Source organism: Alosa alosa, chromosome 10 (assembly GCF_017589495.1).
Source record: "Alosa alosa isolate M-15738 ecotype Scorff River chromosome 10, AALO_Geno_1.1, whole genome shotgun sequence".
Lineage (NCBI taxonomy): Eukaryota > Metazoa > Chordata > Actinopteri > Clupeiformes > Clupeidae > Alosa > Alosa alosa.
In genome coordinates, this window is record NC_063198.1 from 11,348,062 (window position 1) to 11,364,264 (window position 16,203).

At 49.2% G+C, this 16,203-nt stretch overlaps 1 protein-coding gene across 4 annotated transcripts in view; it reads left to right on the top strand.

The window, feature by feature from the left end:
- The window catches only part of arhgap46a (Rho GTPase activating protein 46a), a 42,542-nt gene extending 26,637 nt beyond the window's left edge, over positions 1 to 15,905 (top strand). For 2 of the 4 annotated variants that reach the window (XM_048254851.1, XM_048254853.1), the window contains 8 exons: positions 996 to 2,619; positions 7,172 to 7,865; positions 8,133 to 8,228; positions 11,801 to 11,874; positions 12,527 to 12,726; positions 13,577 to 13,668; positions 13,925 to 14,094; positions 14,421 to 15,905. In XM_048254851.1, the coding sequence (XP_048110808.1) occupies positions 996 to 2,619; positions 7,172 to 7,865; positions 8,133 to 8,228; positions 11,801 to 11,874; positions 12,527 to 12,726; positions 13,577 to 13,668; positions 13,925 to 14,094; positions 14,421 to 14,615 (3,145 nt within the window). In that variant the 3' untranslated portion in view covers positions 14,616 to 15,905. Of the gene's footprint in view, positions 1 to 599; positions 714 to 995; positions 2,620 to 7,171; positions 7,866 to 8,132; positions 8,229 to 11,800; positions 11,875 to 12,526; positions 12,727 to 13,576; positions 13,669 to 13,924; positions 14,095 to 14,420 lie in introns of those variants that run through there. The other 2 variants (XM_048254854.1, XM_048254852.1) reach the window with 2 other exon arrangements.
- Positions 15,906 to 16,203: the final 298 nt, after the last annotated feature.

A 16,203-nucleotide genomic window follows, 5' to 3' on the forward strand; every position in this document is an offset into this window, starting at 1 on the left:
GGAATGTGGTCCGTTGGGAGAATTTGAATAAGAATGGGGGATTATGGGGTGGGAACGGCGTGAAGAGATTGCAGCCAGATTCATTTACAATGTCAGGATTAATGTTTAACCTCACTTAAACTTAGCCTCTCCACTTCACTGACTCAACAAGGAAAAGGTTTCAGTGTTATTGCAAGTGCTTTTTTTATACCTCACATTGTTGATGGCATCTCATCTATCTAATTGTTAAATAATCTCACACAATTGAATTGAAGGATTGGACCAAGGGCTTGTATGGCCATCTTGACTTGAGCTTGACTGGCCTCTTTCATTGTCTCATGCTGAGAATATTTCCAACTTTTGGTGGAAATGTAGATAGATAGATATACTTTATTGATCCCTAGGGGAAATTCTTGAATGCTGTAAGAAAAACATGAGGCTTTTGTTCAACTGGGGGGTGGGTGGGATTGGGGCAGGGGTTGGGGGCTATCGTCGAGGCGAGCGGGAGACGTGGGTAGGTTTTCTTTTATACGACTCTCTTATACAATCCCCTTCTCAGTCTGTGTCCGGGCAAAGGCCGCCTCTCATTCACACGTCAGTCCTGCAGCGCGCTCAAAAGAAATGCCTTTCCCCAGGACCTAAAAAAGCTCCACACAATCAGAAGCGGCAAAAGAAAGTGTAATTTTAGGAGATTTTTTTGGAATACCACACACTGGTGCCATTGTTCTCAAAGAGTAAGTGCTTTAATAGCATCTTTTTGCTATGAAAACAAATGTCTATGAAAAGGCTTGGCAAAGAACGAGAGGTCTGTTGCTGTCCTTACAGCGTACTACATGGGATATTTCCATGGTCATTTGAAGCGAGAGTTTAACTTTGTTGTTTTCCTTGAGGTACTAAGATCTTGAGACGGGATATTGTATTTAACTATATTTTATTTTTTCTCCTTTTCTTGCTCCCTCTCTCTTTCTCTCTCTTTCTTTCTCTATCTCTCTCTCTCTTGTGCTTATCTACTACAGAGAGTCTGCTCAGAGATGGCAGCCCCCGCCTGGTTCTAAGGCAGCCATGTTGGTGAAGGTGAACAGCATGAGCAGAGCCCCGTCAGCAGCCGCAGCGGCGGCAGCATCAGCCAGCCAGCACCAGCACAGTGGACCCCACGGCAAGCTCAACGGCCACTCCGCCTGCACCCTCAACCCCTCAAGCAACGGCAAGTCCGGCGCCACCTACATCTGCGCGGCGCAGGCCTACAAGACCACGCCGGCGGGCAGCAAGATGGCGGCGGACGCGCGACAGGCCCACCACCTGCGCAAGGCTAGCAACGGCAGCTTCTGCCTGGTGCCGTCGTCGCCAGGCGAGCTGGCGTCCAGCCCCGGGTCACAACAGCGGCTGCCACCACAGCAGTGCAGCACGCCTCGTCCCGTCTCCCCGCAGTACGCCTCCACGGCGACAGCGTGTCTCTACGACGACCCTAACACCTCCGAGTGCCCCATCTACGACGAGCCGCCCGATATGGCCATGGAGGTGGAGGGAGCGCAGCTGATGAACGGCACCGGTCCTCGGCAACAACACCACCACCACCACCACCACCATCACCCCCACCACTCCCACGGCCACCAGCACCAGCACCCCCACTCTCATAGCCTGCAGAAGCCCAAGCTCCTCCAGCCCCCGGCCCCAGGCCACACTGGCTCCCACCACAGGAGGAGCCCCTCGTCCTCAGACTACAGCCCCGCCGGCCTCGAGTGCATCAAGCACATGGTCAACGTGGACCCCAAGCAGCAGCAGGGCAGCCTACTGTCCTCCCCGTTGCCAGGGCCCTCGTCTCTCTCCCCATCCCCGATATCCACGCCTGACGGCCTGCTCCCCCCCCACCACCACCTCCACCACCACGGGGGACCGCGGCCCCAGGCCAAGGACGGCGGCCCCGGCACCGGCGTTCTGAGCGTCAGCCTGGAGAAGAAGCAGCAGTCGTGGCGGGCCCTGGAGGCCAGCGTGCTGCGCGCCATGGAGGCGCACCACAGCCGGCAGAGCAGCCAGGCCTCACAGGACTTCGGCAGCCCCCCGCCGCCGCCTCCTCCGCCCCCCGCGGGCCCCGGAGGCTACCAGGACTCGGGTTACTCCACGGGCCCGTCGCCCAGCCTGCGGAGGAAGAGCCGGCGGCGGGTCACGGGCGGTCCCGGTGGCGGGCGACCGGGCTCGATTGGCAGCAGCGGTGAGCTGAACGCGCTCAACGAGCGGCTGATGGCAGAGATGCGTGAGGTGGTGGGCCGCTCCAACACCATGAGGGAGACGCGGGCCATGGCGGCCGCGGCGGCAGCAGGGCTGGACTCTGAGATGGCTGAGGGATGCCTGACCGGCCCCCCGCACTGCCATTCGCCGCTCAGCTCTCCGCGCAGGTACGGGAGAGGGCCGCGCTGCTCGTCTCGCGAGGACCTCGCCTCCTCATCCTCCGCCGCCACCATTGCCATCGGAGGGAGCCGTTCACTCGGCCGAGGAGGTCACCATGGCAACCTGGGCAACCTGGCCAGCCTGGACTTCTCCGGGCGACAGAAGCGCACCTATGAGAAAGTGGACACACTGGAGAAGAGCATCAACAGCCAGATGAGCCTGTCCTCACCTGAGACTGTCGGACCGCCTTCTCAGGTGAGCTGCTCTACCTGTCTGTCTGTCTTCATCTTTGATTTCTTTCCCTAGCAAGAACTATTGGTGGACTGTTATGTCTGTCTGTATGACCTATTCATGTCTAATTCACTTTTCAAGTGCCTGCTTCTGACATAACTTTTAGCGATGGAGTTTTTTTATAGGCTTCTGAGCAGTCTTTATCTCTCTCCTTCATTTGTGTGTGTCTGATTGGTTTGTGGGGTTGTCTTGTCTCAATGCCCCTTTTTGCCATCGTGTGTGTGCTTTTTGTCTCCTCTAACACCCGGTTCATCTTCCTATTCTTCCCCATCCTCTTCTCTCTGTCGCTGTGCATAGACTTGCTCCAAACTCCACATTAAATCAGCTCAACTGCAGCTTTATCTTGTCTCTCTGCTGCAGACACCCCCAAGTCAAAGTACATCCTGTATGTGCTCAGAGCGATAAGAAGCAGCTCAGAAAAGTGTTTTTTTTTTTTCGATTTTTTTTTTTCTTCCGCTGGCCGTCCTCAGCTATCTCTGCAATTGCACGCGCCCGTGGGTAATGAGGAAGTTATAAGGGATGAGCCACTACACTTTCATTTCTGCCTCTCTCTCTCTCTCCTAGTCCTCCTCGGCTGAAGGCTATGTTTAATTAAACGGCCTGATGTCCCATCCAGTATAACTCACCCTTAGCCTGGGTGTTCCCATGCTGCCTTGCGCGCGATTTGATTCACGCTGCTAGGGCAGCCTGGAGACCATGGAGCAAATTTTCGCCTGAGATAGGGAACCAATCACAGAACGGGGGAAAGCAAGACGATGATGAGCTATGCACAGACGCATTTGATAGACATCCTTGGCACCCAATAAACGGATCTGGGCATTTTTTTCAAATATGAGAAAATGAACGTTTGGTTCCCAGACCACGTCTCATTGAGAAGTGGTGGCGCTAGTCAGGCTAACTCACCATCGTCCTCAACTCAACGCCTGCAAGTGGCTCAGAGTGGGTGAGAGCGAGGAGCTGCTCGCTAGCTGCTGCTGTCGAGCACATCCATATTTCCAGGCCGAAGTGCTTTGGCGGTGCCCAACTTAAGCTTTTGCCATCATTAACAGCCAGACTTCCACGTCTTTGTTTAAATCTCAGCAGGGGGAAAATGTTTAGGGTCTGTTTTGAGTTTTTTTGTTTTGTTTTTTACCCCGCATTCCCCCTCATTCCCCCTCAGCCACAACACCCCCCCACACACACACACACACACATCTGTCGGTTTGTTTTGTCTGGATGCTCTCAACAAAAATGCCTCTGTGACCGCTGCAGAGCCGCTTGAGCTCAAACAACGCTCGGTGGTTTGCGACTTGATTTAAAATTTGATTTAAATGGGAAGGAGGGCAGAATTACAGAGTTCTTTAGTCGAGCGCGCTGGATGGTACGCTTGAGTCGTGGCAGGCAAACAGGGAGGCATAAATCTGAGACGGCAGTCTGCGCTGCCTTGTCGTAGGGTCACCCGGAGGCAAGCATCCATTACCATAACAAACATTTCGCCACCTCTCAGAGATATACAATCCCGTAGTAAGTACAGGTAAATGGTGAACAGATTGCTATAACAACTTTAAGTGTGGTCATTCTCTGGAACGACAACATACATCACACACATTCCTCTCTCTCTCTCACACACACACACACACTAGGGGTGGGCGATATATATTGTCTGCGATAATATCGTGATTGTTGTTTTAACGATGTGCAAACTGTCATTATCAAGTATTTAAATTACTTATGGGGGAAAAAACACTCGAAATCACGCACTGAAGACTCATACATTCCCAGGAGGTAGGCTATGCGGGAGAAGTGCAGCAGAGCAAGTGTCACGTGATCAGTAGTGGGTCACAACGTTGTCCCACACAGCCTATTTTTTATTTTGTGCAGCGAGAGTAGACTATAGCCTAGCCTATTTGGGATTTTATGCGGCTACTTCTGTTCAAGTAGCATTGATGAGGCAGTCACATTTTTTCCTACACGGTATTATAAGGAGAGAAAACAGTAGCCTTTGAGTATTTTAATAGTCAGTTGTAAACAAATAACTATTCTCATGTAACTCTTTTGTAAATGGACTGAAGTTCGCTCTAAATATCTACGTTTACCGATTATGCTAACCGTTCGCATCTCTATGGGATTTCTCATATACATTAGCCATAAGCTAACGCATTAGTTTCTATTCTGTTACTTGGAATGCTAGCCTACGTGTTTGCTCTAAAACAAAACATAGAAGGAAATAACAGAGATGTAGGCTACTCTGTTGGTCTGCTTTTAGTTTCACAGTAAATCCTATGTAAAGGTTTGAAAGGAACTTCAGCTTCAGACTTTCTCTTGGGAAACTGTTAGGCCTATTCATCTTCTCTAATGTAGCTGGCTAGACCATGTCATTGCCACACACACAAGTGGGGGCAGAATTGGAAATGTGTCAGAGTGACAATGCATTGGTTGATTTGGTTAAAAAGTTACAGGTTAGGTTATTGGTTATTATTGTAATGATGCTATTCATAAATAATGAGCTGTAAAGTAACTCAGACTTGAACAAAAAACATTTTTTTAAAGGATATCGACTAATTATCGTTATCGTCAAAATCACAAAAAATATCGAGATATTATTTTTTGTCCATATCGCCCACCCCTAAGACACACACACAAAGGGATGAGACACATGACTCATGTTTGCTGTGGCTCGGCCGTGAGGTATGTTTTTTAACTGGAGCCGAGCCCGCTCCACAAGATTTAGGTTTAGTTGAGTGTTGCGCTCCTGGGGGAGCTAAACTCCCCTGCAGCCCTGACCTACGGCTCCAAGGTCTCCGTCTCCAAGCTTCCTTCCCCTCCTAAACAGCACTCTCTCTTTCTCTCTCTGCTGGAGGGGAACGTTGCATGGCATGCTGTTCAAACTCCCTCAGTTCATCGCTATGCTATGCTAACTGGTTAAGATTAGCGTTGAAACATGAAAAAGCACCAGTAAACACAGTGCCCCTTTGGTATGCGTGACTCTGTGCAGTGTGCACTGAGACTAATGGGTAACTCCTTGTTGTGAGTGAGTAAGTGAGGCGAGTATGAGAGTGGGCAGACAGCACTTAATGGTGTGAGTCAGTCTAGGCCAATGGTTGTATAATGGTCAGCCCCAGCTGAGATGGCCATCACTGAGATTCACACCCTCTCTCTCTCTCTCTCTCTCTCTCCTTCCTCTGCCCATCTCTTCTACCCACGGTCCCACGCGTGACTGCCCATACTGTGGCCAGCCTGGCCTCTGGGTCTCATGCCAGGCCCTTGTTGTGCTTTAGAACATGCTACCTGCTGCCCAGGATGAAGGCCCACTGTGTGCCCATATGGCACAGACCTGGCACACGACACAACATTGCTATGGCCTTCTGGGCACCGTCACTGTCAAGGAGGATTCTGATACAACAATCGCTGTTGTCGCGGCTACTACTCTGCAGCTCCGTATAGACCTCTGAGAGAGACTTGGAGAGAGAGAGAGTGCGAGTTCTGGAATGCTCTCTCTTTGAAAGCCTGCTGTTACATCACAGGCACCCATCCCAGTCATTTGTATGGGGCCACCCGCAAGATTGAGTGGCTGCTGACATTCATCTTTTCAGAGCAGTCAAAGAGGCTTTGAGGTTTCTCCTTTGAGAGTTGTAGTATGACTTTGCTCACTGGAATGATTAGTGCCTTCAGTTTGAAGAGAAAACGCAAAATTTTCACCCAAAGACAAGTACATTTCTGGCTCAGATATCTGCCTTAGCTGCCAGTAATACTGCCATACCATCAATATTATGATCAAGCAGGATAAGACATTTGAGAACTCCAGTAAAAAGTTTGGCCAAGACTAACACTTCACAACATTTTTATCTGCAGAAATAATTCTGAAATCTTTTCATACTATGCATCTTATACTGTATAGTCTTGGCACATTTAAAGGAAAACTATCTTTTCTACAAGTTCAAAGGCTTTACTCTTGATAGTTATTGGCGTGTGGTATTGGTTACTGTGTGAGTCTCTAAGGGGGAGAGAAATACCACTGTGGATCAGAAAGAGCTCTTTGGGAGGGAGAGGGAGAGAGAGTGTGTGTTGAGTGGTTGGGAGAGAACAGCTTATGTCATGCCATGTGTAATCACCTGCTCGGCCAGAGAGAGTCCATGTGGACCTTGGATTGTTGTTTTCGTGTTTCCCTACCCTCTTTTGTTCCTGCATGCAGTTCCGTTACGGCTTGAGGAACATTAATGTGCCGATCCTGCAACAATCCTCCCTTCAGCTCCTTCTCTCTCTCTTTCCCTCTCTCCTTCTCTCTCTCTCCCTCTCTTCGTTTCCCTGTGCAGCATAGACCACAGAGCCACTGCTGCAGTTTGGGTACAGTCTCACTGTCGCTAGCTAATTTTCTGCTGCTAGCCTCTTCTATCTGCTTAGCCTCCCTTCTAGTCTGTCTCTCTCCCCTCTTCTCTCTCTCTCTCTCTCTCTCTCTCCTCTTCCTCTGTCTCTGTCTCTCTCTTTCCGTTTCTCTTTTACTCACTCACTCTGTGCCCGTCTTCTGTTTCTCCCTCAGGCGGGGACTCTTGACTCGAAGGTCCAGCTTGAGAGCAGGAAGAAGGGGATGGTGGAGGGGCGGACAGGCTCCCTGGGCCCCCACAGGCCTCTCCCCGGGGACGGCAGCTCTCGGTGCCCCCCTGGCGGAGGTGTCAGAGGAGGAGCAGGGGGCATATCCGGCGGCGCCGTGGGCTACCAGCTGGCCTACGCCACCCTGCGCCAGCCTCCACCGTCGGCCGATGCCGACATGGCCGACTGGGCGAGCAAGCACCTGAACCTGCACACGCAGGGTCTGTTCCGTCGGCGCGTCTCCATCGCCAACATGCTCTCGTGGAACCGCGGCTCCATCAAGAAGCCCATGCTGGTCACCAGCGACCGCGTGGTGCGCAAGGAGGCCTGCGAGATGTTCAAGCTGGTCCAGGCCTACATGGGTGACCGGCCCTCCCGCCTGGACCGCCGGCACGCCGCCCTGCTCGTGGTCACCAAGTGCTGGGCCATGCAAGGGCTGCGCGACGAGCTTTACGTGCAGCTGGTGCGGCAGACCACCGGCAACCTGAGCCCGCGCAGCCTGGCCGCCGGCTGGGAGCTGATGGCCGTCAGTTTGGCCTTCTTCGCGCCCTCGCCCAAGTTCTGCTGCTATCTGGAGGGCTACATCCAGCGACACATGGAGCCGGCCAATGATAAGAAACGTGAGTTTCTCATTGAACAACAGGGTGGGTGCGATTTACTCTTCTTCCTCTCTCTGTCGGTCTGTTTTGTTTGTCTTCTCATCTGCTTTCCTGTTGGGGGTCTTTGTTTACAGTTACGAATATTTGGGGATTTTTATTTATTTATGGGTTTGTCTTTGTGCCTGTGACACCTGCTGTATTATTACAGTCTGTTTGAGGAGGAGAAGCCGTTGGTGATTGGCCTTGAATTGTGTTTTTGTTTTTTTACCCGACGATTAATGTGTGCTTTTTGTTTTCTCTCCTGGATTGCAGTCACCCAGTTCATCCTTGACCAGCAGGACGTCAAAAAGAAGAACTCAAAGTCCAGGAAGAAGAGAAAGCAGAACACTGAGGACGATGAGCAAGAGGGTAGGTCCACCGCCACCGCCGCTGCTTTCATTTTCTGTGGCTGTCGCACGCCAACTCCCAGTGCAGCTACCCTGTTCCAGATTCAAGCGCTCCCCTCTCTCCCTCCATGGAGTTCTCTATCCGCTCTTCTATTCTCTTTCCACCCGCGTACTGCGTGTCCTTTGGAGATTAGGTTACAGAGTCCTCCGCGATATAGCAGTCACGACTAAGTGTGTGTGCATAACGCAACCCCCCAAACCTCTTTGAACTAGCACACATATACACACACACACACACACACACAAACATATATATACACACACACACACACACACACATACATATACACACACACGCCAAATGAACTCCTGTTTGTAGGACACAGTTCTCTGCGGCGCTTGACCGTTGAAACCTGTGCACAGGCATGTGGCTTTTTTATTAGAGTTAAAGCTGCACTGATCAATAATTGACCAAAGTCAATAGAAGCTCTAATTAATTGTCCCCTCCGGCCACTGACTGCACATGGCCTGTTGTTCTCTCTCGCACGTTACCGGACAATGAAGGAGGACATCCGTCCGTTCTCTCCGCAGAGTGGAGGGGAGGGGTGACCTCATTAGCTGAGCCACAAAACTGGCTGATGATGGTGATCTCATATGCGAGGGAAGCCTACACGCACGTCCTGTGTTGTTGCTGCGCAACAGAGGGCGACCCCTGTCACACTACGCCATGCTTTGCTCAGGGGCCATTAGGTCCTGGGACTCGGTGACTCAGTGGGTCGGTCAGTCGCAAGCAACCACATTGCTCGCGTGAGGGGCCCCTGTTAAACAAAAACATCACTTTTACTCACACACTCTGTCACACACACACACACACACACACACACACACACACTCACACACACACTCACACGCATGAATGCTGTGGCATCACTGACCACTTCCGGGAAAGGCATGCCTGCTTCCCACTCCCTGTGGATGGAGTACAGTAGGTGTCCAGTCAGAGGCACATTGGCATATAGTGAGTAACAGCTGCTTGAGTGATAAATTGGGCAGATGTGGTCAGGGTCATAGTCATCATAGTGGCTACTCATCTCTCTTTCTCTTTCTCTCTCTCTCTCTCTCTCTTTCTTCCTCTCCCTCCCTCTCTCTCTCTCAACCTCTTCCCCTCTCTCCTTCTCTCTCTCTCCCTGACAGCTGTGTGGGCTGTGATTCACCACAGGGAATTCTGGGGGCTGGCCCCAGTGCAGAAGGCTTTCCCCTCTTAGCCTGGGTTGGGCTGGGCAGGGCAGGGCTTGACCAGAAATATGTTTTCTGGCTTTAGGCTGGAGGAGGACAAGGACTTGATATAGGCCCCTGTAGATTACATTCATATCACATTCACTACACTGGCTTTGGCTGAGATGCCCCTGGTACATAAACTGATTACAGCTTGTTTACAGATGTTATTGAGAGTTATTGAATAAAAAAAAACGAACCGTATTTATTTTCCTGCAGAGGCCGGTCTAGACTATAAATTCCAGTACACGCACGCTACCCATTGCCACTCTGTTGTGTCTTTTGTACCAGAGCATTGTGTGCTGGACTAGATGCTGCTGCCATTCTCCGCTGGAGATAAGCAGGCTCAGGAGAACAGTGAAGCAGTCCCCCACTCAGGCTGTGCCCACTGGCGCCTCTATTGTGTAACGCAGTATAAAGTTTACTGCTGGGCTGTTGGAACACGGCCTACAAAGGAGATAGAGGGAGAGGCTGGGTCGGGTCGGTGTGTTTTTTTTTCTCCCGCTCTCCTCGCTGGCTGGCTGTGATGCATCTTTTCTCACAGAGCTGGTGGGGTGGGGTGGGGAGGGCCTCACCACCTCTGGAACTAAAGCCGGCTCTCAGCTCGTTTCCACTCTGTAGCTGCTTTCGCTGCTGCTGTCTCGTGTGGTAATAGCCGTGCTGCTTGTTCAGACCACCATTGAAAGAGAAAGCCACCACACACACACTGACACAACCCCCACCCAGCCTTGCTTGCTCTGAACTAGTTTGTGTTAAGAGGCCTTTCTCCAAAAATTTTATTTTCCCAGACACCAAAGGCCTTGATGTATGGAACAATTTCTTTAATTAGACATAATTACAGTCGGGGCTCGGAAAAAGATTAAGGCGGCCTGTGTCAACGGGCTCGGCATGTCACCTGTTTGCCATAAATCTGGAGGGGGAACGGGTTGGAAAAGAGGAGGGGTACAGTTTCACAAAACATTCCCCAAAGGATGCTTTTCATCCCAGCACGAGGTTTGTGCCATCTGGCTCTCGGATGGGATGCTGGGAAGTTGCGGTGGCGGCGAAAGAACGGCACCCCCATGGCTTTTACTGAGTAGGCCTGCTCCCTATTCCACTCCCCAAAGACTGTGTGTGTGTGTGTGTGTGGGGGGGGCACATGTATGTGCCTTTGTATGTAGGGTACAGGATCAGATGGACCAGCCACATCCTAAACCCATAACTCTACTTCAGATGACTCCACACTAAAAAAAGCTGCAGCTTATAACCGATTGTGTACAGAGGCCTTTGCTACAAACACACATCAGATTTATCCGTTAGGTGTTGTTATGACGGTGACTTATCAGCTGAGTAAGTAGTGGAGTGTGGGAGTGTATTTGAGTCATGAGAGTCTTCAACACTCTTATCATCCAGCTAGGGCTGCATCCCTCTTCCTGTGGCACCTCAGACGGAAGGGGGTGCTGATTCAGACGCGTCCCTCCCCAGACTGCGTCCTCACCTTACCTACCCCGAGACGACCGGGCGCAGACCAGGTCTGGGACGTGTAACGTGAGAGATTGCTTATGTTTAGCGAGCTAAGTGCCATGACTCACACTCTAAAGAGAGCGGATGAATCAGAGTAACTTTGGGGGTGCATGCATGTCTAACTTAAGACCCCCACCCCAATCAGACAGACCCTTACACACCCACACACACCGACTGAAACCAGAAGCCGGCTGGGGTGTCTGCCGTCAGCAGCCAAGTGCCCACTCCTCGCACATGTCGGGTAAATGAGTCAGCGGGAGCAGGAAGTGTGTGCCGGGGCTTCCTCTGCAGGCCGCTAAGCTGCTCTGGAGTAAATCACTTGGGACCTTTCGACAGCTCCAGCTCCAGCTCCAACCTCAGCGCTGCCTGTTGCTGTGCTGTGCTGTGCTGCGCCTCGAAAGCAGTCCAACTTGCTCGAGAAAGTGCCGCCTCCGTAATTATAGAGCCAATTATGCAGCATTTAGAATGGCCAAATTAAAGGAAGGCCGTGAGTAGCTGATTGATAGACAGGGAGAGGTTTGGTGCTGGTTCACATGCTTCGGGAGTTTTTTTTTTTTTTTTTTTTTAATGAAAAAGGAACAGGTTTGCTCGCCTCGCTCAAAGACCACACGCAGCTGTCACAGCTCTGACGGAGTACAGACCCATGTAGTTGTTGTTACATTGCCTTGAGGAATGCGTCTGTTCTCTCTCTCTCACTCTTTCTCTCTCCCCAATGACTCACCCTCTCTCCCTCTGTCTTTCTTTGTATCTCATACCATCTTGTAACGTAGCCATCTCTCACTACTTTCCTCCTGTTTTTTTTTTCTTTCTCTGCAGGCCTTCCCATCAGCACTTATGCCAAGTACTGCTACCGCAAGCTGCAGAAGGTGGCCGTCACCGGGGGCAAGAAGGTGAGTGACACACCTGCAGGATGAGGGGGAATGAGGGAGGAGGGAGAGAAGGGGGGAGGACAGACAGAGAGAGAGAGAGAGACTAGGTTATAGAGAGTGCTGGTTTTGGAAGGACAGCTGCCAGCATTAAACAGAGCTATGTATTATGTCATAGCAGATTTATGGCGCTCCATATGTCATGATTCCTGAAGTGTCTCTACGCCCCCCACATTTAACTGAGCTGGTGTGTCATGGGAAGTCTGTGATTTTGGGTTTAGTCATTGTATTGGTTTCGTGTCTAGCAAACATAGACACAACTTTTGACAAAATGAGACAAGCGTGAAGGTCAAAAACAACGAGTCATTCAATAATTCAGGTGGAAAGGGACAGACAGAGGGAAGTGAAGAGAAAGATGGACAGAACTACCGAGGAGGGATAGAGTGAGAGTAGAGAAAGAATAAAAAACACAAAATGGAGTCCGGTAAGAAACAGACTGTGGGAGAAGTGAAGGGAGAGATGGGACAAACTGTGAAGAAAAACTAAACAAGGTGAGACAGAGAGATAGAGTGTGAGTGGTTTGAGAAGAATGTGAGAAAGTCCCATAATGTTGACAAATGGAGAACACAAAAGAGATGGCATGATCCTCACTGAACACACACCCCTCTGGTCTCAGGGCCTGCGGAAGCCGACCCTTGAGGAGGTGGACCACAGCCGGCGGGCCATCATCACGCCCTCACTGTTCGGCAGCTCACTGGAGGAGGTCATGGAGCGGCAGAGCGAGCTCTTCCCTGACCGCAAACTGCCCTGGGTGCAAGTGCAGCTCTCCCAGTACGTGCTGGCCCTCGGAGGGGCTCAGACCGAGGGCATCTTCAGGTGAGCTGGCACAAAGTGTTAAACACACACACACACACACACACACACACACACATACACACATAGGTCAGCCCCCTCCGGCACAGACAAAGCCCCAGAGATTAACACACATACACACACTCTGGTTTAAGGTGAGGTTGAGAGGCACAAGGTACACAGTATTTTACATACCATAGTTGAAAATGTCATAATATCCAGCAACTTTAGTGATTATGTAATATTGTAGTGGGGCAGGTTTTAGATGGCATACAGACCTTGTGGGAAATTTTTGGAGAACTGTGTGTGACTGAATTACCAAGTAGGCTCAGAAGATTTATTCATCTTTGTGAGGATGTGTCTGAAAGGTGCATAGCATTACAATGACTTGTGGTCACTGCAGAAGACGAGGGTTAGCGACTTACAGGCTAGACCAGACACATTTGAGACTAGACTCTATGGCCTGTGGACTAGACCGTCTGTAGACTGAACTGCACTTTGTATGGAGAACCTTCGCTGACTATTCAGTTTACTTCAGGAGTGGTCCCAGGTCATGTCTGGGCATGGTTGGGTCCACTTCTCCTCGCCGCTATCAGGAAAATGCACCCTGACAGGGTCTTTTAATTCCCCTTTTGTTGAGAGTTATTTTTCCAGACACTAGTCCCTATCCAGTTTCCACTGCTCTCTCCAGAGTGTAATGTACTTTGAAAGGACCGTAACAGTACAGCGAGTCCTCATAACAGCCGATAAAAAACACCGCATCAGGACGCAGGGTACTGCAGCACCGCTGGCTGGCGGTGGTGGCGGCCTGGTGCTCTCTAGTGGCAGTGAGTGGTAGTGCAGGTGGTGTAACGCAGTGCCTCGTGTTCCGCAGGGTGCCTGGGGACATTGATGAGGTCAACGCACTCAAGCTGCAGGTGGACCAGTGGAGAATTCCAGAGAACCTCTCGGATCCCAATGTCCCTGGTGAGTGTGTTTGAGTGGCTGTGTCTGTGTGTGTAGTGTATATATATTATATAGTATGTATAATAGTAAGCCATCCATCAAAAATACTCTTAATTCTTATCTGACACCAACATGGAATTAGAGTAACTGTGGGTGCAGTTTTAATTTTCTGATTAAATCATGGGAGAAGTTATACAGTCAAGAACTCCCTTAATGTGTTAACTGTGAGACACAGGAAGTAAGTAATGCTTGTGTGTGTGTGTGTGTGTGTGAACAGCCTCTCTGATGAAGCTGTGGTATCGTGAGCTGGAGGAGCCCCTCATCCCCATGGACTTCTATAAGCAGTGTGTGAGTCACTGTGACGACCCCGTAGCAGCCATTGGTGTGGTGCACTCGCTGCCTGACCTCAACAGGCTCGTGCTTTGCTACTTCATCCACTTCCTGCAGGTGAGAACGCAAAGATATACCGTACTCACTTACATACATTTCATATATAACACGCACACATAAACATACATACAAATATACATACACAGATACAAAGGTAGACACACACATACCTCCACATACCACACATACCATAATACACTCTACGTTGACACACTATCCCAGTGTACACACACGCTCGCTCACACACATACACACACACACACACACACACACACCGCATACACACATACCTTTGCTGTTGGAGGTCCCATGCTATTTTTACACACTAGATTGTATTCATGCAGTAGCACACACATTTTAATGGTCTCTCTCTCTCCCCACAGGTGTTCGCGCAGCCTTCTAATGTGTCTGTGACAAAGATGGACGTGAATAACCTGGCCATGGTCATGGCACCTAACTGCCTGCGTTGCCAGTCCGACGACCCCCGCATCATCTTCGAGAACACGCGCAAGGAGATGTCTTTCCTTCGCATGCTCATTGTTCACCTGGACACCACCTTCATTGAGGGCATCGTGTGAACGATGCACATGCTCTCAAACTGATACACACACAGACACACACACACACTGAAGTTGATGGACCAGTGTACAGAGAGCTTTTGGACAAACATGAGTACTTTGTTAGCTCATGCTCTCGTCTCTGAAATATAGTGCCAAGTCCTCACTGCTTTACGGTCACCAGATCCCCATACCAAAGAGTGGGACTTACTCTGTAAATATATACATATAGATATATATATATATATTTGTGCATGAAGAACACAGCATCAACTCTCTTCACTGTTGATTTAATAAGTGTGTTTGGACATCAAAGAAGAAACATCAGAATTGTAAAGAAAGAACAGTGATACAGAATAATTTATTTCAAAGAATACAAGATCATCTTGAAAGGCCTAAAAAAGTCTGTCATAAGGTCTGTCTGTCTGAGTTTAGATGTGATTTCAGGAGGAGGAGGGGGGGAGAGGTTTTTTAATGTGCACTAGCAATAGGATTGTTAGTGTTATTGTCAGCAATTGAACGCTGCGTTTTTCCTACCGTTCATACATTTGTTGGTTGTCATGTACTTATCTTTTAATGGTTATTGTGTTCTGTTGTATAGAGCAGATTTTAATGTTAGCAGAGCAACAGCTGCTTTTATGATGAAACAGGCCCTGGGCCCTAATGACCAAGTCAAATACTGAAAGCAATACGACTTTGTAATAAACTACTGCTTGGGAAATCTGTAAAGAAGAAACTTGTGAGATATTTTACAGTCCTTGGTGGTTCTACTTATTCATTAATCATTGGGGTTGGCAATGGTAATTGTTTTAGCAGTCCTCCACAGATTTCAGTCAAATTTTTGAACAAACCAAACTGTAATATTTGATTGCATTTTTTTGTGTGGATATGAGTGAAACTGCGTGCATAAATGTTCACAGTATTTCTTTGTGTTAGTGTTTTTCACAACAGTTAAGCTCATTGCAAACTGTTCTGTATTTCTGAAAGGTTGACTGAGTGCATTGCTTTAGGGGGAAAATAATGTAGAGTAGGCCTACTGGAGTTGCTATAGTACCTTTTGTAAAATAAAAACAATCCCTTGTAAATAGTACACACTTTTGTTTTTAATAACCCCAACAGGTGACTATTCTTGTCTTTTGTGAAAGAAAAAAATGAAACATGACCAGTCTTTCTTTTTGTGATGTAAATGTTTCTTGAGATATCTTATGAGACTGCTTGTTTGAAACCACAACTGATCCACCTTGCCAATGTGTGTGTTTGCATTATTTGTTGGAATGGTTGTTCGAAAATAATAAAATAACACAAACCTTACAGTGTCGGAGTGTTAATGGGCTTTGACTGCCCTCTCGTGGAGAAAACACATACTGACTTCTTGAAAGTTAACCTTTGCCTCTATCACCGGCCATGATCAACCGTGTTGATCACATTCGGCCATGTATGAAACTGCGTCTAATGGTGCCTTATGCTTGCCTCTAAAGCAAACATTCAGAAGAGTTTGATTAAATTAATTTTAAAAAATGGTCATAATTAATTGGCCAATTCAACTGTATACTGAATGCCTAACGCAACAGCACTAATGTTTAGACTGTATTGCCTCTAAATTATATAT